General features: G+C 46.3%; 1 protein-coding gene across 1 annotated transcript in view; it reads left to right on the forward strand.

Moving 5' to 3' along the window:
- The window catches only part of LOC310867778 (uncharacterized protein), a 132,064-nt gene that overhangs the window by 34,960 nt on the left and 73,799 nt on the right, over positions 1 to 23,305 (forward strand). Inside the window, exon 2 of the mRNA XM_083777902.1 lies at positions 1,239 to 1,430. Within this exon, the coding sequence (XP_083634028.1) occupies positions 1,241 to 1,430 (190 nt within the window). The 5' untranslated portion in view covers positions 1,239 to 1,240. The remainder of the gene's footprint in view (positions 1 to 1,238; positions 1,431 to 23,305) is intronic.

The following is a 23,305-nucleotide window of genomic DNA, read 5'->3' on the forward strand; positions in this document are numbered from 1 at the left end:
GATAATCAACTAAATCGATTTGTCTGATTAACCCCTAGGCCTAGGGTGTGTGTGTGTGTGTGTAAATCGCTCTGGATTAAGAGCGTCTGCTAAATGCCTAAATTGTAAAGTGTGTGTGTGTGTGTGTGTGTGTGTGTGTGTGTGTGTGTGTGTGTGTGTGTGTGTGTGTGTGTGTGCGCGCGCATACATTTTGACTAATGTAGCAGAAGGCCTAGGACAAACTGTGCCCCCCTGTGGTGAACATTGGTATTTAATTTAGTCTGTAGCTATAGTTGTGGCTTGTGGACTGTGGAAGCTGTGTAAAAGGAGAGGTGTTACATTGTGCAGGTACTAGTGTGTAGTAGAGTGAACAGTGAACTACCCCCCCCCCCCCACCAACACACCAAACCCCTCCCCCCTTCTCCTCTGTCTGTCACACTCTCGTCCTCTTCTCTCCATCTCTCTCTCTCTCTTGCCAGACCTCCCTCACTGTGTGTATGTGGATATGAATTATCAACCTTTTAGTAACACTTTAGTCTGTCACCTCCTACTGTGTACTACCCTGCCACCTCTCTCTCTCTCTCTCTCTCTCTCTCTCTCTCTCTCTCCCTCCATCATTCACAATCTTCTTGCCACTTTCATAGGGAACTTTCTGTGGAGCAGAGAGAGATTCTTCTATTCCGAGGGCTGATCAATTAAATACGTTTTAAAGACTTTGTTTATTTTAAACAGTAATGTCTATTGTCTGTACATCATTATTATGTGCGGTACCCCTTCAAAATAATCTCCCCTGGATCTTGTGCATTTTCCCCAATGCATATTCCGGTACATAGGCCTATAGTACATTCATATACATTTGTTGAGATGTGATCAAGCTCTGTAATACCCTAAATTATAAATATGTTTATTTATTTATTTTTTTGTAACCCATTTTTCACCCCTGTGTCAATTATCTAATGTGATCCTGGGCTCTACACACCCTCTGCCAACCTAGTCCCCATATATGGGGGACATGGGGAGAGCAACAGACTTGAACTCATGCTTCCTTATAAATACGTTTTAAACAAACAAATAAGAAATTCCATGAAAAAAAAAGAGAAAAGAAGTAGGCCTAGTGAAAATATCTGATCTACAAGCTAGTTTGGGTCGTGGGCAAACGTCTAAATTCTCTCTTGGGTCTTGAGAGTCGAGATTCAAGCTAAAAAAAGTTTGGGAACCACTGCTGTAATAATTCTCGTGTCTTTCTTTGCTCTTCGCAGCCATGGCAGAGTTGGACCTGAGTCTGAGCGACGCGCTGACAGACGGAGCTCCGTCACCGGGACCAGAGGCTCTGGTGCAGAGGGACTTTATCGCTGACCTGGAGGCAGAGCCCTTCGACGACAAGGTGGGAGAGACCGTGGGGAAAACGGACTACACCCCTCTACTGGACAATGACACAAACACCAGGGCAGGTGAGAGGGATCTGTGTGTGTGTCTGTGTCTGTGTCTGTGTCTGTGTGTGTGTGTGTGTGTGTGTGTGTGTGTGTGTGCGTGTGTGTGTTATAGTCGAACGAGTGACTGAAGGCGAGGGAGAAAGGGAGAATAATACAAGCCGACACCTAGATAGATGGATAGAATAAGGGAGATGAACAGTAGGTGTGAGAGGGAGTTAAACTGAGTCATCGATCGTAATGAGCTTGACCTTCTATGAGTCAGTTAGTTAATCTCATCAAACCTCCTGCCTGCCTGCCTTCCGACTGGTTGTCGAGGAAACGGCAGGGAACAAGAAAGATGACGAAAAATGGAAGTGAATATTTTTTTGAGAATACAAGATTTTACAAACGTTGAATAGAGGAAGGGAGTGCTGCTGTGGTCCTCCTTTGTTTGTTGAACAGAATACAGGTGCTCGTTAGCGAGGTTAAATCATGAAAATAAAGAAGAGGATCCAAGGTACTCTGTTCCAGTGAGGTGAAAAAAGCCTTTATTGTAAGCTACAATTTACAATTTAGGCATTTAGCAGACGCTCTTAATCCAGAGCGACTTACATTAAGCAGAACAAAAAGCATGGGAATACATCACATAAAAGCATTTATCATGAAACATGCGTAAGCTAAGAAAGTAACAGTGGAATATCTATATAATTAAACTATACATATAAACTATACATATATACTACTATGCTATACATATATACTATGGCGTGCTATGACTATATACAATGCAATTATAGTGCTCAGGTGCTGTCTACATAACATGCTATAAGTCTGTATCAAATGCTATCTAAGTCTGCAGAAATGCTATCTAAGGGGGTGGGGTAAGTGCTATGGGCCATGATGGAGTCTGAAAAGGTGGGTTTTCAGACTACGGCAGAAGATTGGGAGTGATGCTGCAGTTCTGACTGCAATGGGAAGTGCATTCCACAGTTTTGGAGCTAGAAGGGAGAAGAGTTTGGGACGTGTGGAGCGTTGTCCCAGCGTTTTTAGTGAGGGTACTTCCAGCTTCCCTGCATTGGCTGATCTGAGTGCGCGGGAGGGTTTGTAGGGTTCAATCATACTTGCAAGATATGGGGGAACCATACCTTTGGTTGCTTTGAATGCCAGCATCAGAGTTTTGTATTCTGTGCGGGCAGCGACCGGGAGCCAGTGGCCAAGCTAAGGCATGACAAGATTTTAACCTTTTCTGCGTGTCAGATTTGTTTATTTTTATCTGTATTCCATGATCCAAATTAAATGCAGAACCAGAAAATGGGACACCAGTGAGTCAGTCCATTGCAGCGTGCGTAACGCAGTACTAACACACAGACTCACATCACACCTATAGGGAAATTTCAGTCTAACTTGCATGTCTTTAGAGGTGTAAATGCGTACGGGGTTTAGGCCAGTGGTTCCCAAACTTTTTCATGTCAAGTACCCCCAATTGACACTAAATAGCCCGCGGACCCCCATTTGAAGAGATATGCCAGGGAGCCCAATAAGATAAGATTTTTATGGCTCTAGCAGTGATTTTCAACCCGTTAAAGTGGACCCCACTTTGGGAACCACTGGTTTAGGCCCTGTTTCCTTTGCTGAGCTCTATCTGGCGGTTGCATGAATGAACTTGTAAGTTTCACACGACTCTGAGTGATCGGTTGTCAAATGACTGCAGGAGGGGCAGAGACCGTTCTACATGTGTCATCTTTCAATGACATTAACATTGTGGGAGGGTGATGAACTTCAGACCCCTCAACTGGTGGGTTTGTCCACAGTCCACACCACTACTAACCACATAAGCCGGTGCTGTGGTTTCTGCAGCTCTGCACAACTCAATCAAAGTCCAGTCAGTAATATTCAGCCAGTCTATTAGAGCTTAATCCAGTTCATAATTGTGCATAATTCTGTGCATAATTCTGAAAGTCCTCAAATCTTGTTATGAAGTCGAACTTGAGCTGGTGGGCTGTGTTGACGGCACCAAGCGGAAAGTGTCGAGCGTAATAACTAGGGATGGAGCCCGAAAATCGGGTCCATTACAAACCCGGTTCGGCATTTATAGAGACCAGAGTATCAATAAGGCTTGTGGAGCCTGTTATCGGGTATAGCCGCAGTGGCTGCCGTCATGGGCCGCTCTCTATAAAGGGGGCTGGGACGTGACGGGTGGTTGCGTGGTTCGTCATCGTTTGCCGTGGAAGTATGGTGGAACGGGTGAAAAGTTTGGTAACATAAAAAAAAAGGGTGAGCTAAATGCAATAATGTAACCTACCACAGTTGTTGCATGCACGAAAGGAAGCATTTCGACAATGCATAGACATCTGTCCATAATGCATTGTATTAAACCCCAAATGCGATACCTTTGAGTCGAAACAACACGGGAGCCGTCAGCTGCTGCAGCGGAACAACCATCCTGCTCTTCCACCCAGCGCATGTCGTGCTTACCGTGCTTGCTGCCCAAGCACGGTAAGACGTTGCCATAAGTTATTAATCCAATTCATAATAATACGTTTGGGAAAATCTGTATCTCCCGCGGATAGATTGAATAGTCTCACATAATACGTGACGTAGTCAATGTGCAACACAGACGCGGTGTGAGCTTGTAGATTGGTGCGTGACACCGCCGTACGATGATGTATACATTACCCTTTTACAGTGACGGTACACAATTAAAAGTTCCCTCTGTACTGTATAAGGCCCTATTAAAATGTAGTGTAAAGGGATGTCTTGGTAATAAAGAGAAGATTATTAAAATAGAAACAGAATGTGCATATTATTTATCTTATTTTGTGTGTGTGTGCGTGTGTGCGTGCGTGCATGCGTGCGTACATCCTGAATGCGTCCCCGATGAGTTGCAGGGGTCAATGGGTCATACTCAGACATACACGTACACACTCGGTCACTCAATAGAGCGGTTTGGCACCGCTCAAAAAGGAACGCGTCCCCACAGTGACTATGTAATGCGTTCCGTAGGTAGGTTAGGGTTAGTTAAATGGGTAAAGTGATTGATTTAAAAAATGATTATAATTGATGATAATTGAAAGCTGAAAGTCGTCGATATGTATATGGTCTGTTGTTGTTGGTGAATTGAGAATGACTCACCCCAGAAAGACAGGTGTGTGTGTGTGTGTGTGTGTGTGTGTGTGTGTGTGTGTGTGTGTGTGTTGGGGGGGGGGGGGGACACACAACTGTCACTGACAGCCGCTTTCAGGACCGTGTATCGGGAGGACAGGCGGCACAGCATTGATCAAATGTGAGACAGACGGTGACGGTGTGCATTACATGTAGTTAGACGACGTGGACAAACACTGAGGTTTTTTATTGTTGCCGCTCGTTGTCGGCAACGTGTGGCTGTCAGTGTGTGTTTGGTGACGACGGTGTCGCTCATCAATTGTTTGCGGTGCATGACATGTGGCTGTGATGGTGTTGAGCATGTTGACCAAGCGGAACGTTTTCTATTGTAATTTGTCAGTATTATTTATGAGTCGTGTGTGTGTGTGTGTGTGTGTGTGTGTGTGTGTGTGTGTGTGTGTGTGTGTGTGTGTGTGTGTGTGTGTGTGTGTGTGTGTGTGTGTGTGTGTGTGTTCATATGTAGGCTAGCCATTAGCTGTGACTGCGAGTGATAGTAATGTGGGCATGAGGCACTAGTAATGTGGTTGTATGTGTGTGTGTGTGCACACACACAGGCACTGGTAATGTGGTTGTACTTTATGTGCATGTGTGCACAGGCACACTAGTAATGTTGTATGTGCGTGTGTGCACAGGCACTAGTAATGTGGTTGTGTGTGTGTGCGTGCGTGCAGTTGTGCACAGGCACTAGTACTGTGGTTGTATGTGTGTGTGCGTGCGTGCAGTCGTGCACAGGCACTAGTAATGTGGTTGTATGTGCATGTGTGCATAGGCACTAGTAATGTGGTTGTGTGTGTGTGTGTGTGTGTGTGTGTGCACAGGCACTAGTAATGTGGTTGTATGTGCGTGTGTGCACAGGCACTAGTAATGTGGTTGTATGTGCGTGTGTGCACAGGCACTAGTAATGTGGTTGTATGTGCGTGTGTGCACAGGCACTAGTAATGTGGTTGTATGTGCATGTGTGCACACACAGGCACTACATTGAAGAACGGAGAGAAGAAGGCTAAGGGGGCACAAAAGCCTGGTAAGAGATTTCCCACAAATTGTCCATATCTGTCCTCTAGGGTCATCCTCATCCACCAATCACAGGCTTTCATTCTTATTTTATTTTATTTTATTTGTCTTTGTTCTCAGCTTCCAATTGACCGCTTTAGTTAGCAGAAAGCCCTGCATCATTGAATTTGTGTGTGTGTGTGTGTGTGTGTGTGTGTGTGTGTGTGTGTGTGTGTGTGTGTGTGTGCGTGCGTGCGTGTGCATATCTTCAGAATTGTCAGGTTTTGACAGAAAAGTCTTCTACATTAAGCATCCCCCGCAGTTAACTCTCTAGTCAGACAAATTAGCCGTAACACTTTATTTGCCTATTATAATGCATAACAATCTGCTTATAACACCTTTTAAAAGCCGCTTGCCTTATGGTCACTTTTCAGACAAGAGGGCTGCGCACACCGAGTCCCTTGCATGGTGCTGGACAAAGGTTGATAGTTGATACAGTGTGAAAGAAAAGGAAGTCCGCACAGCAACAGCTCTGCTCCACAGACAGTGTTTTATTTATTTAAAACACCGACATATACAGTAGTGACACAACGTTTCGGCCATGACTGGCCTTCATCAGTGGTGGGGTCACATGACCACCATAGAGTAGTGTGAATTATAAAAAATGGCAGCTAGTGTTGGACATGCGTTGGTGCGTTCCTTGCTCCTGCAAGATAGATTAGATAGATTTCTAGTTGCTTAAATGGCTTCACTTTGGTCGTGCTGGTCAGCATCGGTAAGTGCAAGGCGAACGTCGCCTCACTTTTTACTATACACACAGAACGCTTTGTTTGCGTCGCCTTGTTTCGCACTGTTCTCGTCGCTCGACGCGACGTCACGCCAAATGGCGTCTTTGCGTTGACTTTGTATGTAATCGTGACTCTCAAATTAATATTTGTATATACAGTGTGTTGTTGTGGGAACGCACCTTTTAGAGTGTAAAACTGGACTGTTGTAGTTTCACAATGCAGCTGTGCTCTTGTAAAACCGAACCTTTTGAATGAGTTATCTGACAAAAATACATTATTCGTCAAACCCAGTCAAACGTAGATTGCTTCCCAGTCTTAAATAAGATTTTACTGTAACTCGGTTTGTGTGCCCTGTGCTACGTGTTCATATTGTGAATGTTAGACTGTAAGGCCACTCTAATCGGATTGAAGCAGCTCCAGTTCAGTTCAGTGTGCTAATACTGCAGGGAGGGCCAGTAATTAACTGCAGGGAGGAGAAGCTGTGTTAATTAATTACATCCTAATGAACAGACCCTCCCTCCTGTCCTCGCTGGGATCTGCCCCCCCAGTCAAATAGACTGTGTGAATGGATTCGTTTTAGTGCGTGCAGTCATTACAGTATGTGTGTACTTTTTGTAAATCACTCTGTCTACACTGTATATACACATACAGTGCATACGAGACCATAAATTATGTTTTCTACATGTTTCAAACTCTTCTACAGATGGATGGTTTAAAACCTTTTCTCATCAATTTACACACAATACTACTCCACAATGGCGAAGTACAATGTACATACTCACACATTCACAAAACATTCCCAAGAACCAATTATTTGCTTTTCTATTGTACCATGTGTATTTCACAAAATGTGGACAATTTGAAAGGGTCTACTCTAAAACGTGTGTGTGTGTGTGTGTGTGTGTGTGTGTGTGTGTGTGGGTGGCCGTGTGCGTGTCGTCCGTGCGTGCACAACCCATAGTTCCTCATCTTATGTTCATTATTCCCCTTCCATTCTTAAATCTTTCTGCCATCAACACCCCCAGTCTCTCTCTGGTTCTCAGCTTTTCGGGGGTACCATGCATGTCAGAGAGGGTTGTGCATGGGGAAGAAGAGATGCATACATACTGTTCACAGACTTACAGCATGGTTGGAGTCAGACTAGCATAGCTGTAGCCACAGACAGTGCTCTTCCTGAATGGAGAGTGAACGGTTGACAGCCCAAACACGCATGGCTCTGGCATGAAGGCTTTGCTAAGCAGAAGGCTTCATACAGTTAGCAGCATGAGGATGTCCTCTTGCCAGCCGGTGCTCAGCACGGCGTGGCCGTACAGCACAGGTCCAGGTGTTGAAGGATGACAGCAGGGATGCAGATGTTAGTCCTCTCATTCTGTTCAGTGCTGCCTTTGTTCCTGGACTGGTGAGACGTATTCTGGACGTATACTGTATCACACAATGTGGGAATGTAGGAGTAATGCTGTCTAGTGTCATGTTGTTAGATCACAACACATGCTGTGCACCTTTTAAGATGATCAGGGTTGGGAGTGGGAGTAATGCACTGGAATCGGTTGTCTGTGATTGCTGGCATGGGAACTGCATGGCCATCTGTCCGTCTGGCCGCCTGTCTTCTTGTAGCATGCCACAGTTACCATGGTTAGTGTGTGTGTGTGAGTGTGTGTGAGTGAGAGTGAGACAGCCCCAGTCCACCCTAGTGACATGATAGTATCTTGGCCCTCAATCGCAATGTGACACACCTTCCCTCAACATCAGGCACTGTGCAACGAGTACTCAGAGTGTGTGTGTGTGTGTGTGTGTGTGTGTGTGTGTGTGTGTGTGTGTGTGTGTGTGTGTGTGTGTGTGTGTGTCGTGTGTGTGTGTAAAGTCCAAGCAGTATAACAATTTGGCATTTAGCAGAGGCTCTTAATCCAGAACGATTTACAGTAAGCAAGAACAACACATGGTAATACATCAACCACATCGAAATAGTCATCGAGGATCAGAAGCAAGCTATTGAAGAACCTAACATCTGTCTAACAGTAGAACATCTGTATAATGAAACCGAGTATACATACACTATAGACTGCTACATAATCTGTGCTATTATGTCTATATATTATGCTATCTAAATTACATAAATTACTTACTATGCATATGCCCGTAAGGTCGTCGTGGCTAGTGCGAGTGCTAGTGCGGCTATCTACTCTACTGTATAACCCAATTTGTGCGGGAACCCCTTTTGGTGTTAGCATTTTGTTATGCTTTAGCTATTGAAAAATAGCAGATCTACAAGCTCATAGCGCGCCACCGAGTGGCGCGCTATGAGCTTGTAGATCCGCTATTTTTGAGAAATCGAAGAACGACTGACGAACGACATAGCTTTTTCAGAAAACTGTCAGGATGTAGAAGACATTTTTAGAATCTGATCTCAGGTCAAAATGGGATAACGGAACGCGCTCTGTAGCGCTACGTAGGTCATCTAAAGCATCTGGCCCTCATGCAGATGCACCAGTTCCATTCATCAGTGTTGTACTCACCGTGCACCCCGGGGACAGGATGCTCCATGTACAAGTAGTAACTGGGTCGCACTATTGAGAACGTATGGTGTGTGTGTGTGTGTGTGTGCGTGCGCATGTGTGCTTGTATGTGCGCGTTGAGCTGCTGCATGAATGCATGACACTACTGCATGGTAAAGCAGGATACATTTCAATAGTATCGTTTAAAAAATACTTGACCTGCTTCAAAGTGCACTTGATTCATGTCAACACTTGACACTTCAACAGCTCTCCCTCTCCAGATAGACAAGACGAATCAAGAACTTTATCACATTGGCAAAGTGGCTCATGTGTTGTAGCATGTTTTACAAGGACTTGACAGTTCAAACCACTGTGTCGTCCGGGCTGTTTTCTTCAGGGCATGTCACGAACAATGTTCAAAAATGTTGTTCAAAACATTTTGAAAATACCAGATCTTCAAGTTTTACGATTTGTTGTGAGCTTGTGGACCTGCTATTATTGCCGCATGATCATATGATGAAGTATAAAATATGGTACGTGTGTGTTGTGTGGCTTTACTAATCTGCTGTCTCCCCTTTCCTCCTTTCCCTCTGTCCTTCCCCTTTCCCCACTCGATTCATCTCTCTCTCTCTCTCTCTCTCTATGTTACCTAATTTGTGTATTTTCCCTTATTCGTTGTTTAATTCCTGTCTTCCTTCGATACTATTCTCCTTCTCATGTCCGTATACTTCTACATTTTCCTCTCCTCTCCTCCACCCTTTTCCTTTTCTCCTCTCCTCCTCTCTTCTCCAATCCCATGCTTCAGAGGACTAGACCCCGCCTCCATCGCCATGGCGACTGTCAATCAGCTGTGCTTCAGCTTTTCTGCACCTTTCTTCTTCCCCGTTTCACACACACGCACGCACGCTACACACACACACACGCGCGCACGCGCGCGCACACACACACACACACACACACACACACACACACACACACACACCTGTTGTCACTCTGTTGCTGCAGTTCAGATCTCTAGCTTACAATTGTGACTCGGTTTAGAAACGCTATCTGCATAGCATTCTGTTTTCAACTACTGTACGTAAGGGTTCAGTTTGTTTTCCATAATAAAAATATAAACTAAATAATAACTTGTATCCTTAGCTAGTTTTCTGAGTGCCTGTAGTGCAGTGGGTTATTATTGTATAAAACGAAATCAGTCACAAGATGTATTTATATTGGCCACATATACATCTCAAACATAACATTTAAAGTCCATAGACTTGGCTGCCATATGACGTAATCATTAAATGGTTGTGGCCTCACACTTTAAGGCAAGCACACACACATAATCCCTCTGAAAACACACACACACACACACACACACACACACACACACACACACACACACACACACGCACACAACCACAAAATGTGGGGATTACGCCAAAATAAAATCATCTGAGAAAAGGGAAGTGAAGACAACAAATGTATAAACTAAAGAAGAAGTTATTAACAAACATGGGGTATTAACATAAACGGAACCACCAAACACATACAGTAGAGTAGAGTATGTTTCGAATGACAGCGAAATTCTGTCTAAAACAAGAAGTTATAAGCCGGCAGACATAAAACACTAATGCACATACGTATAACACAAACAAATTCTATAGAAATTGAAGTTACTACTACTGAGTTGCGAGTTGCGTCTAAGATGACAGACAGCCCTGCTGATTGGCCCACTAGCCATGTCTGTACTCTCCCCCAGCTCAAGGCCTGTCCAGTTGATTGACCACTACTAGTGTGTTCTGATACTGTTCAATCAAGGAGGGAGGGCGGTACCTGAGGAGAGAACAGACAAGCAAACACACACGCACATGCACACGCGTGCACACACACACACACACACACACACACCACTACAGGCGTACTGTAACAGTCCCTCTGTCATCGCCAACCCTGTCTTTTGAGTGTTTCTGAACTCTAGCCTGCCATCGCCCGCCACAAGCCTGATCTGTCAACACCCAACCCTGCACACTCACATACTGTAGAGTCGAGTGTGCAAACCACTCGACACCACCCGGTAGTATACATACATGTCTGTCAAAACCCTTGTTTTACAGTAGGAGTACTTTTTAACCACCTGAACACATGTATGAGAGTACAGTAGCTCCCCCGAGTCTACCTCTAACCCACCCTGCTTACCTTCTGTTAATAGTTTAGAAGCTATAATGTACCTTTCTTCAGCTTCTTGCACATGCTTGGAGAGTCACACAGGTATTCTGTAGAATGTTAATGTATTGACAATCATTGATTTAAAGAATGTCCAATAGGTTGTTAAAACAGATTTTTTTTGCCTTATTTTTCTTCTGTCACAATATACGTAGCAAAACTATTGTCTACTTTAGCACCGCGTTTAGATGAAATAATCATTTTTTTTATCCAGAATGGGACAACGGTCGTAAATCTTTATTTATTTATTTTCATCACATTCCATGTTGATATTGTAGTAGCCTACATAATCATAATCAAATTTTGTTCATTTTAACAACTTATTAGTCCTGCCAGATATAAATTTATACTCCTTGTGTGTCAAGCTGTGTCACACAACGCTAGCAGTCCTGGCAAAAAGTTTAAAGGGTAGCTGAACGCTATAGATGTAAAAAAACTATTAATTTCTAATGTGGCATCTCCTCGGCCGAGACTCACAATGTCAACTTTTTTTTTTTTAATCCCTATTTTCCATACAGTATAGTTGTATTCCAACAGACACAATGCAATAGGTTTTGTACTCTGACGCGCACAGCTTACTACCAGGTGGAAATAGACTTTCTTCTGTTTGTACATCCATCAAACGTTTCTGTCATAATTAAATGCTACCTATTTTAAAGCACATTCTGTCTGCACCTTATATAATACTAATAAAGCTGTTTAACACACTTATACCTGGTGTTGGGTTTCTCATTCTGTACTGAACCTGAACTAAATTTCTCCACTAATCTCTAAACGATGCTTTACTCATACCCTCTCTCAAGCTTTTATTTTCCCTTTTTTCCCCATTTGAAATACTTTTCTTTTATAACCCATTTTGACCTGAGATCAGATTCTAAAAATGTCTTCTACATCCTGACAGTCTTCTGAAAAAGCTATGTTTCTATGTCAGTCGTTCTTAGATTTTTCAAAAATAGCAGACCTACAAGCTCGTAGCGCGCCACTCGGTGGCGCGCTATGAGCTTGTAGATCTGCTATTTTTCAATGGCTAAAGCATAACATAATGCTAACACCAAAAGGGGTTCCCGCATTCAGGCTGAAGCGGCGGGTGAAGGCTGTGGGTTTGTTGCCTCTCAGCCCAGAGATCAGAAGGCCCTGCGTGCGCCGTGCCGCGGAGAGGATTTCTGTATTGTTCAGACGGAGGGCTTGCTTTCTCTACTTAGCAAATACAATTGTTGTTGGCTTTTTGAAAAGGCTGAGCAGAGGAACAGCAGAAGTCTTTGCTTTCTTCTTCTCAGAAGTAAAATCTGCCTATAATAGAAGAAGAAGATGAGTCTTCCTGCCTGCCATTTCACACTGATGTTATAATAGCTCACTTTTTCTACGTATCTACCATTATATAGAGACTAGAGAGTCGTGTGATTCTTCTTCTCTCTCCCCCTTGGGAGAATCTATATGGGGTAGGCTGCCCTACTTAAACTTAGAGAGAGAGAGAGAGAGAGATATATGAATTGAGAGGGGGAAGGACGGAGGGAAAGGAGGAAAGGGGAGACAGCAGATTAGTAAAGCCACACAACACACAAGTACCATATTTTATATCATATGTGTCATCATGCGGCAATAATAGCAGGTCCACAAGCTCACAACCAGTGGTTTGAACTGTCGAGTCCTTGTAAAACATGCTACAACACATGAGCCACTTTGCCAATGTGATAAAGTTCTTGATTCGAGAGAGAGAAGAGAGAGAACATCCTACAGTTTGACTAGAAATTATCAGATGTTCTTTTGTTGTTGTTAAACGAGACAAGTGATGAAGAAATACACGCAGACGCAGTCACGCACACACACACGTTCTAAACTCTGTTTTTGATGGGCACTATTCCTACCAGAGGATGCTACACCATCAGGCTTTCTAGACATGAAGAAGTGACTTGCTTGAAATGAGGGATAAATCTCCCCTAAATATTCATGATGGGCTTTAATCCTTGAGCTGGTAGCGACATAATTCCTGCCTTACTCAAGTCTTTTCTGCAGGCAGAAAGCCTTTCATCTGCTCTGCTAGTTCCCCATTTAAAGGTGTGTGTGTGTGTGTGTGTGTGTGTGTGTGTGTGTGATTTATAAGCGTGTACATGTGAGTGCGTGCGTGTTCACATGAGTCAGGAGTTGTGTAAAGTGCTGATCCAATGCTCCATACATCCGTCACAGAAGCTTGAGGTCTGATAGTAGCACACTACTACTCTACTATACTACTACTGTACGAGCACATCGTTCCATGGTGAAGCCAAATCTCCCGATTTATGTATACACACACACACACACACACACACACACACACACACACACACACACACCACTCCGATTATCAAGCCCCGACTTGGGCGCTCACACTGTTATTGTACCGTATGAACTGTATATGCTACTGCCATGTGTTTTGTATTGTAGTCTCAGGACTTGTAATCATCAAACTGCTGTAGCCATGTGGTTTTATTGCTTATCAAATCAAATCATAAAGACAATTGACAATAAAGTTTCATTTGAAAGCCCAGAGGAATCAAATGGAATCAACAAAAATGATTATGATGATGACGTTTCTCAATTTGTTTTGAAAGCCTATTTGCATGATGGTGCACACATCAAGTTAATCATACTATAATTCTAACAATGTCTGAGTGTGTGTCCGTGTGTGTGTCTCTCAGAAACAGTGCCGTAACTCCTTACTGCCTGCACCAATCAGTCCCACAGGCATTGACCATATGCATATGGAGGGCGTAACGAAGCCCTTTTTTCGATTTGACACATTAATGAATTACAAACGCACCCGGGCGCAGTACCCTTCACGGCCACAAGGGGCAAATATCTCACAACGGGTAAGGACTAGTAATTATAAACTACCAACTACAACGTGTCATAAAGTTGGAAGAATGTGATCTGAAAATGAAATCACTGATGTGATCAACAGTGGCAGAGATACAGTAGTAAATCACACACTTCTGGCCGCCAACGACACTTTAATAGATACATCTTAAACGAAAGGCCTGAAACTCCATCCTACAGTCCCCAGTTGGGGCTGTGTGATTACTGATTACCCATGGCTCCCTGGCTGCATCGGAACTTCCAATGTCACCTTGTTGTTAACGCATTAATATTATATTACACCCTCGGTCGTAATAGTGTCTGCCTGCTGCCACTTTACCTCGCGTGGTGCGTCCAGGCAATTCTGACTAGTCCTAATTTATCCCAACAGTCAATCGGCTCCTCAACCCCCCGCACAGTGCACGAAGGAAATGTCAAATTCGCTATGACTCAGTGAAAATTGTGAGGCTCAAATATTGCACAGTGTAAGCCCAGCTTAAGTCATGACATTGCTGTTGGAGTTTTGCAGGGGCTGCATGTATCACATAGGAGACGACTTGCTTCACTGAATTCTAATTCTCTCCCATTTTCCTTTGAAGTATGGTTTGTGCCACAGAGCTGTGTCTTCCTGTCTTCCTGCTTCACTTCAGGGCCCGATAACATGAAATCCATGACAAATTAGAACACATTTTTAAAAGTAGTGCTATTTCTTCATAGAGAATAATGGCTGACGATTCCAAAGGCAGACTACAAAATCCAGTGTACAACACTTTTAGGTTACTTAGTTACAAAGCACTCTACTGCGGCATTCCAGAAAAAAACATCTTAACTCATTCCTGTTCACAACTAGAATGTTTTCAATCTCCAAAAGGTTTTGGTTCCGAGCGAATAAATGAATAAATAAACTACATGCATGGATGCCTGCAGGAAAAGTAGAAGTACACAGTTTCATAATTGTACTTATAATACCACTAGGGTTTTATGCTTTCTGCCGTGTTGTTCTTGCTATGACGTTGTGGTCATTTGCAGGAAAATATTAACCTGACTCCGCCAGATGGGGCAGCAGAGAGTACACTGGGTTCCCCCCCCCCCCCCCCTCCCCTGTTCTCTCAGACAGACTTGATGCTCCGGCCACCAAACGGCCTGGCCAATCAGCGGCAGCTAGAGGCGGGATCAAGGCATACACAGTGCTGCCTTGATCCCGCCTCTAGCTGCCGCTGATTGGCCAGGCCGTTTGGTGGCCGGAGCATCTAAAGCAGTTTCCTGCTTTCAAGGCAGCATAAGATCCCTCTCGGAAACTCTGAAACTCCCTGAAGTGTGACGAGAGGTTGATGCAAGGAGGATGAACGGCCGTGAAGCTTTGGTTGTGGTCTGGTTTGAGGCTGGCTATAGGTAAAGAAGGTGTGTAAAATGGATTGACATAATCTGAGATGCAAATGGAGGAGAGGAGAAAGTAGGGTAAAGGGTTGTGTTATGCATAGACACACTTTGTGTGTGTGTGTGTGTGTGTGTGTGTGTGTGACCTGCACACCACTCGCAAGACAAAGACACACTGGCTACGGTGTGTAGTACCAGCCTTTAAATCTGATGGGGGTAAAAAGTGTCTTGCTTTCTTTGTCCCCTGGTCGTGGAATGACCTGCAAGCCAGACTAAAATTGGCTTTGAAAGTTCCCCTGAGAAGTTTCAAAAGGATCATCTTAACTGTACAGTCCAACACCTGCACAGTCGGATGTGTACCAGCCTTCGCATATGCCCATATATTTTAGTTTTTTGGTCCCCGTCCAAAACGTACTTTTTTTGTATTTGTGTGCAAAATGTCTTGTACCTGGTTATTGATAGTGGAGTATTGTTGTATATATTGATAGGTTTCTGGAGGTATTCTCATGGATTTATTATTGGCTGTTGTATAACTTGTATGATGTAGCTTTGAAGTGTAATTATGTATTCTGCCTCTTGGCCAGTTCCCACTTGAAAAAGAGATGCGGTCTCAATGTGTTTAACTTTTTACTGGTTAAATAAAGCTTTTTTCTTTTTTAAAGAGGCACGCACGCACGCACCAACACACTCACACACATCACAGTGGTGTTGTCACATCCCATGCACCTTAGTCCTCCTTGCTCCCTCCCCAGCCTGTCGGCGCACATAACCCTCTCCCACAGCGCATTAGTCTCCTTGGCTGCACTGCTTGCTCATCAGGCCCTCTGTACTAAAAAACTAAAATGTGCATTTGGGCATGTTTGATTGTTCTTCCTCTCAAACTGATTGAGTTGGAATTCTAGAGGCACACTTGTGCCACTGTTGCTTTGACTGACGTCCTGCACACTGGTTCAGGGATGGGAACGCTCCCACCCACGAGGAGGGAGACGGATTGATTACTGATGACCGAACGTAAAATAAAATGCAATTTTTTATTTAATTATAAAGTACGGTAAGTGATATTTCTTTGTTAAAATAAGTGTCAAATAGTGCTGTATTCTGATCATTATACTATAGATAGAGTGTTTGTTCAATAATAGTGGTCCCCCGGCCTGTCTAAATTAATTAATTTTACGGTCGGGATAACAATGTTATCCAATTAGGATAGAGAACTCAAACAGGGCACAAGATAAACAAGTGAAATTGGAAGTGATTTCACAAAGAAAATGAGCAGACAGAATTATAACTGGAACACTATAAAACGATAGTTACGTATGTAACTACGGTTCTATGAGTCCTGAATGACCGCCAGAGGCGGTGCTTTAAGCACTGAATACGTCCCTTCGCGCATGCGCAGTCGAGTATTTTATACCAACAATGTCGGTTGACCCCGTGATGACCCGGAGTCGTCTATAACTTCCGGCAGTCATCCGGGGCTCAGTCCCTACAGAATCTTCTCGCGAGAACACGAGGATTCTGAGTGACAAGAGTGCCTCTGGCGGTCATTCAGGACTCATAGAACCGTAGTTACATACGTAACTATCGTTCTATTTCGTCCCTGCTGACCGCCAGAGGCGGTGCTTTAAGCACTGAATGACTTATACCAGCCAAGTCACGAGGAATCCTGATTACAGACCTCAAAAGGGTAGAACCGGAGGATTCGGGGAAGAGGGCCACGTCCACTGGGTGGGGAGTGGCAACATTCACCCTGTAGTACCTTGGGAAAGTGCCTGCCGAAGCCCATGAGGCGGCGGCACAAATGTCCTCCAAGGGCACCCCTCTCATGGCAGCCCATGATGTGGAAATGCTCCTTGTAGAGTGGCACCGTACCCCTGATGGTACGGGGAGGTTACTTGCCTCATAGGCGTGGCTGATTGTGTCTACAATCCAGTGGGACAGGCGCTGCTTGGAGGGAGCGCCGCCTTTGTTCACACCACTATGGCAAAAGAACAGCTGCTCTGCTCGCCTGATGCGTGCAGTAGCTTCAATGTAGGCTCTCAGGGCCCGGACTGGGCACAACAGCTCCAGTTTGTCTGTCAGCTCCCCAGGTGGGGGGTTGAATCGAGCCAGCCTGATAGGCCGGTTGAGGTGAGCCTGCGACAGCACCTTCGGGAGGAATGCTATGTTTGGCCACAGCGTGACCCCCGAGCCGTCTGCGTTCCACCTCAGACATGATTCGCTGACTGACAGAGCGTGCAGTTCACTGACGCGCTTTGCCGATGTAATGGCCAGGAGAAGGGCTGTCTTGCATGACACCCACTTCAGCTCTGCCTGTGCCAAGGGTTCGAAGGTAGGCCCGCACAGGGCGTCCAGTACCCGGTTAAGGTCCCATGAGTATGAGAATGTGTGCTATAGAGCGGAGCGCACCACTTGCCGCTCCAGCACATTGCCGTGTTCGGCCCAGTAGACTGGCATAAACTTCATAACCCTGTTGGGTCCCATCAGATTCAAGACATGTCGACACCCGTCTGTCTTGCGTCACGAGGAAGTATGTAGATCGGACTTCCCTTAGTGTGACTGAGGATATACAGCCTCTGTTGCGCCCTTGGGCAGGAGGACACATCACTCCTGGTCTGATAGTAGGGCTCTCGTCATGTTGCTGATAATGGCCATTTTGACCCGCCGGATATGGGGGGCTGGCGTCAGAAGGCACTGCACAGCCCGGAAAGTCACAGTCACAGTCAGGTCCCTGCGTGGGACGCCAGGGAACACGCTGGCCTCTAGTGTGGGCCGGCGGTGATACGCGAGCTCCGAGGGCAGTCAAGATGATTTCATCAATGTTGGAGCTCGGCCCTTTGGGAGGCGGGATGTGTCGTAGGCCTGCAAGCTGCAGCCTGGTCTTCCCCCCCTGGATGGTTCGCTCCGGCGATTCTCGCCCGGCTGAACCACCTAGTGCTCCTGGCTCCTCAGGGAGACTACGGAGAGTTGGCCTAGGCTCATCAGTCAAGCTTGACTGTGAAAACCCGACTTGGCGACGGGCTAGAGATACGATGGACATCAGCCGCCCACGCTCTGAGGACATGACGCCAATGCCTCCAGTGACACACCAAAGGTGACTGAGCCAGTATTAACGTTGCCACTATTAAGTGTGAACGGGAGGCCCCAGTGAGCAGGTTGTCTGTGCTCCTGCACTGGGGTCGAGGTCACCTAGCGTTCTGCCGCCGGGCCTCGTTGGGGAACACAATGAGGGATGCAATGACAGGCTTGGTGGCTGGCATGTAACCCAGGCCAGCCCTTATCGCCTTGTGCGTTCAAATCTATTAAAGTGTCACGTCGCAACGGGTTGTCTCAGGACACTTTTCCCAATCAGGGCAGGGCTGCCAGGATTTCACCATCGGTATAGAGATGGGAGAGGGCCCTGATCGTTCGCCCGGCAGGCCTGTAGCTGTCTCAGGTACAGGCGTGGGGGACGGCGAAGACAGCAAGAAGAAGGCGCTTGGAGGAGCCGACTGCCTGCTTTAGTATGCGTTCCACGGCTATGCGCATGAGCTGAGAAGTGGGAGGCCGGCTCTGATGCCTGGGAGGCACCGCCTTCTGCATCTTCCTCATAGTCATGGAAGTGCGTAGCTTAAGCTGTCGGGGAGAGCACATCAACCTCGAGTCAGTTGTGGCATCGGAGAGGTAGGCGCTTCGGCACCCTCCGAGGTGCCTAGGTGTTATCTGAAGTGAGCATGGCCCTCATGCGGGCCAACTCCGCAGATAGCTGAGCCCTCTCGGATCTGCTGTAGTCAGCGGTCAGACCTTTTCCTCCTGGCACACGGGGCAGGACCAAGGTCGGCTCACGGCTGAAGGAGAGCTTCACACGAGGTACAAAAGTGGGAGCTCTCCATTGTGGTGGCACCGGTTACTCTGGACCGGCCGGTGCACACGAGTCCCAACTAGCCCAGGGCGCGGACGCTACTGGTTGCTAGGTGTTGGCCATATGCTTGAGGGAGCGCATACGCTGTCTGTACCAGCAGAGGCTTTCGAGGTACGAAAGTGGGTGCTCTCCGTTGTGGTGGCACCGGTTCCTTTGGACCGGCCGGTGCACACCAGTCCCAACTAGCCCAGGGCGCGGACGCTACTGGTTTGCTAGGTGTTGGCCATATGCTGCAGGGAGGGGGCGCGTACGCTGCCTGTGCCAGCAGAGGCTTTAACTTAGATCGGCATATAATGACTTAATCGAAAAACTGAATGCTGCTATACCTGCCGCAGCATGTGAATATGCATTTACGTTTATGCAAATGCTCATTGCAGCACTTTGAGATTCAACCAGATGTAAAGTGCATCATAGAAACAGCACACAAACGTTGCTGTTAGATAGACTGTGCGACCTGCATGGTCGCGGTGGGGGAGGGGAGCTTTACGCTACCTGTACCCCCGGCGGAGGCTTACTTATAATTTATGATAATAAAGTAGCCTTCAGTCAAGGTTTGGACGCTGCTATGTAGCAGCTGTAGTGTTTCCTATGTGACCGTTTATCACGGCACTATGACGCTTATCCAAACTCCAGTGCATTATTATTTATGTTTGCTAGTCCAGAGCGAAACAAAAGACACTTCCAATACACTAGTCACGTGTGCACTACTACGCATTCATGCTGGGAGGAGGGAGCGCTACCGCTGCCTACCCCAGCCAGGTTCGGTTAAATAAACCGACACAAGCTAGTTTTGGAGAAAAGGCTACAACCGATAGCTCCACCGATAGGGGCCACCTGCTGAAGGAAGGGAGCGCGTACGCTGCCTGTATCAGCTGCAGCTAATGAACATAACAAGCTATACACCAATAGCTGTTAATAAATGCTTGAGCTAACAAACGATTAGTAGTAAGTAACATCAAGCTGGCCGTATGCTGGAGGAGCGGAGCGCATACGCTGCCTGCCCTGTACCAGCTGGGCCAACAAACAGTAAGGCAAGCTATATACAGATAGCTTTTTATCTTCAATAGTATAATAAGCGCTTGGCTACAACTACAGGTAGCAGCGCCAGTTAGAGAGCTATGCTGGAGACCAGCTAGGCTACTAAAAAACAAGACAAGCTATAGCCTGTTCATAAACAGCTTTAACTTTAAGCTACTAGTAGCAGCTGTGAGCTACGCTGTCAGCAGCGCCAGATACTCTGTGCTGGGGACCAGCTGGGCTAATAGGACCTACAGGTACCCAGGGGCACTAATCCGACCTGTGGGAACAAACCAGGTTGCACCCACTGTATATGCAAAAAACTGTTAATGGAGCTTTGAGCTCCATTAACAGTTTGGCCCCCACTACTGGGGGCCAGCTGGGTTAACAACCAGACAGGCTATGTACACCAGTAGCTGTTAATACTATTTTGCTACAAACTATACTGGTAGCAACATCAATACCCTGGGAGGACGCAGGAAGCTGCTCCTGTACCGGGCTGATAATAACAACAATACAGCTATTCGCAAAAGCAGTTAAGCTTGAATGCTGCCAATATCGGTATATGGCTTTGGCCAGCAAGGCTCTTGCCATCACCAGCAGGGGCTAAACAAAGCTTAAAAAGTAGCGTGTTTAACAAACGAAGGTAATATGACAGTGTTCTTATCCTTCGGCAAGTCTTATAGTCGCTTATAATAAGCGCTAGCGTTCACAGTCGAACAGACCTCGTATGCAGAGCAGGGAGGCGGCGCGAACGCAGCCTTTACCCACACACAGGAGGTTATGCCATGATAAGTATATGATATCATATGAACGTCTGTTTAGCGGGGATAGCGCCGCTTTAAACGATAACGTACCTTCTGTCCGGGGAGGGTTTTGTTAGCCTTCATTACCGGCGAGAGAGATTGGACGCTCCTGCGTCCACGTGACATGGGTTGTCACCGAGTGCCTCCCTCAGATGTTGGGGGCCAAGGCACCCAGGGCAGAGGTCATGCCCATCCTCTGGCCGCAGAGGAGCCTGGCAGGAGGTGCACAGGTGGTGGCGGGGTTCGTCCATTGGAAACCCGCAGATGTAGCCCAGAGCGCGGACGCTAGTGGTCGCTAGGGGTGGAGCCGTAAACTGGTAGGAAGGGAGCGCGGACGCTGCCTGTGCCAGTAGAGGCTACTGTAGCTGCTAAAGGCCGCTTAGCTGGAGGGAGGGGGCGCGCACGCCGCCTATGCCAGGTAAGGGGTGCTCTAGCAGAGACCAGTATATATGATATATATATAATGATATAGTTATATATATATAATTTCAGAAAAACCAACCTATAAAGTGGCAATGGCTCTGTGCCGAAATTAAAGTACACTATTTGAGAACAAGTGACTAAATCAGTCAAGCCAATTCATATAACCGGGGTTACTGACGTAACCTCGCGGTGGTGCTATATAGCTGGCCAGTGCCAGCAAAGACTCATTCAGAGAGGCAGAGTAATATAGCAGTAAATAAGTACACTTATAAGTAGTATAAGTATAAGTAGTATAAGTATAAGTAGTAAGCAAATAATAATAGCGTCGACTCACGTGCTGGGAGCGGGTAGCGCTAACGCTTGCCGTCACCAGCACTGCGGCGCAGCCTTCGTGGGAAAACAAGAAAGCGTAAGCTGTCAAAGAGAACGAGCTATCCGTTCAACTTTGACGGGTGCTAAACGGGACGCTCAGGTCGCCGTTTGTAGCACGCGGCGGTGCTATATAGCTGGCCAGTGCCAGCAAAGACTCGCTCAGAGAGGCAGAGTAATATAGCAGTAGATAAGTACACTTATAAGTATAAGTAGTATAAGTATAAGTAGTATAGGTAAGTAGTAAACAAATAATACTAGCGTCGACTCACGTGCTGGGAGCGGGTAGTGCTAACGCTTGCCGTCACCAGCACTGCGGCGCAGCCTTCGTGGGAAAACAAGACAGCGTAAGCTGTCAAAGAGAACGAGCTATCCGTTCAACTTTGACGGGTGCTAAAACGGGACGCTCAGGTCGCCGTTTGTAGCACGCAACCGTGTGTGTTGCAGGGAAGCAGCGCGCACGCAGCCTATGCGAACAGGGGTTGTCTGCTTACCTTGTTCCCACGGGGAAAGAAGACGATGTGAAGCCCAGCTCCACTCGAAAACGATACAATAATAGTAGTATTAAGTCGCAGTCCCTGGAGGGCGAACGCACGCGTCACAGCTCCGACCAACAATGGTCGCGGGACTACCGGCGACTTAGTAGTAGCAAAGCAATAGTTCTGTTATCGTGCAGTTTAATTCTGCTGTAGAACTCTGTGCTATGTACAACTTGCGTAAGCGAGAAGAAATTAGGGACTGAGCCCCGGATGACTGCCGGAAGTTATAGACGACTCCGGGTCATCACGGGGTCAACCGACATTGTTGGTATAAAATACTCGACTGCGCATGCGCGAAGGGACGTATTCAGTGCTTAAAGCACCGCCTCTGGCGGTCAGCAGGGACGAAATAGAACTGTGCTTTCTCTACAAGACTTGGCTCATTGATTCCAAATCCAGCTGGGATAAGTTTAGATGCTACACAGTACGGTGGTGTTATCTTTCTGTTACCAGCTGAGGATCGCAAATGTTCTTCTGGCCTGTTCTTTTTTGTGTGTAGTAGGATAATTTTAACCCATCCAAATAATATAATACTTACTCTGGTGAGACGTGGGAGGGGAGACGTGGGAGGGGCCTGGACAAGAGTCAATCCACAGTTGACACATTGTGTGTGTGTGTGTGTGTGTGTGTGTGTGTGTGTGTGTGTGTGTGTGTGTGTGTGTGTGTGTGTGTGTGTGTGTGTGTGTGTGTGTGTGTGTGTGTGTGTGTGTGTGTGTGTGTGTGTGTGTGTGTGTGTGTGTGTGTGTGTGTGTGTGTGTGTGTGTGTGTGTGTTCGTGCGTGTGTGTGCGTGTGCGTGTGTGTGCATGCGTGTGTTCCAGCGTCTTCTGCGTTTAGAACCCAAGAGTGCATGGCTAGAGCATCATTTGAAACCTGCAGGGCTTTGATCCTATTCCTCTGTAATGACAGGCCATGCAGTCCACCCCAGACCCTGGGGAGAGGAGAGGAGCAGAACCCTAAGGACATACAGAAACAGTGTAGACTCCATGCTGCTGTTCGTCACTCTTCAGTC

The sequence above is a fragment of the Protomyctophum parallelum genome, assembly GCF_964188405.1.
Source record: "Protomyctophum parallelum genome assembly, chromosome: 12".
NCBI lineage: Eukaryota > Metazoa > Chordata > Actinopteri > Myctophiformes > Myctophidae > Protomyctophum > Protomyctophum parallelum.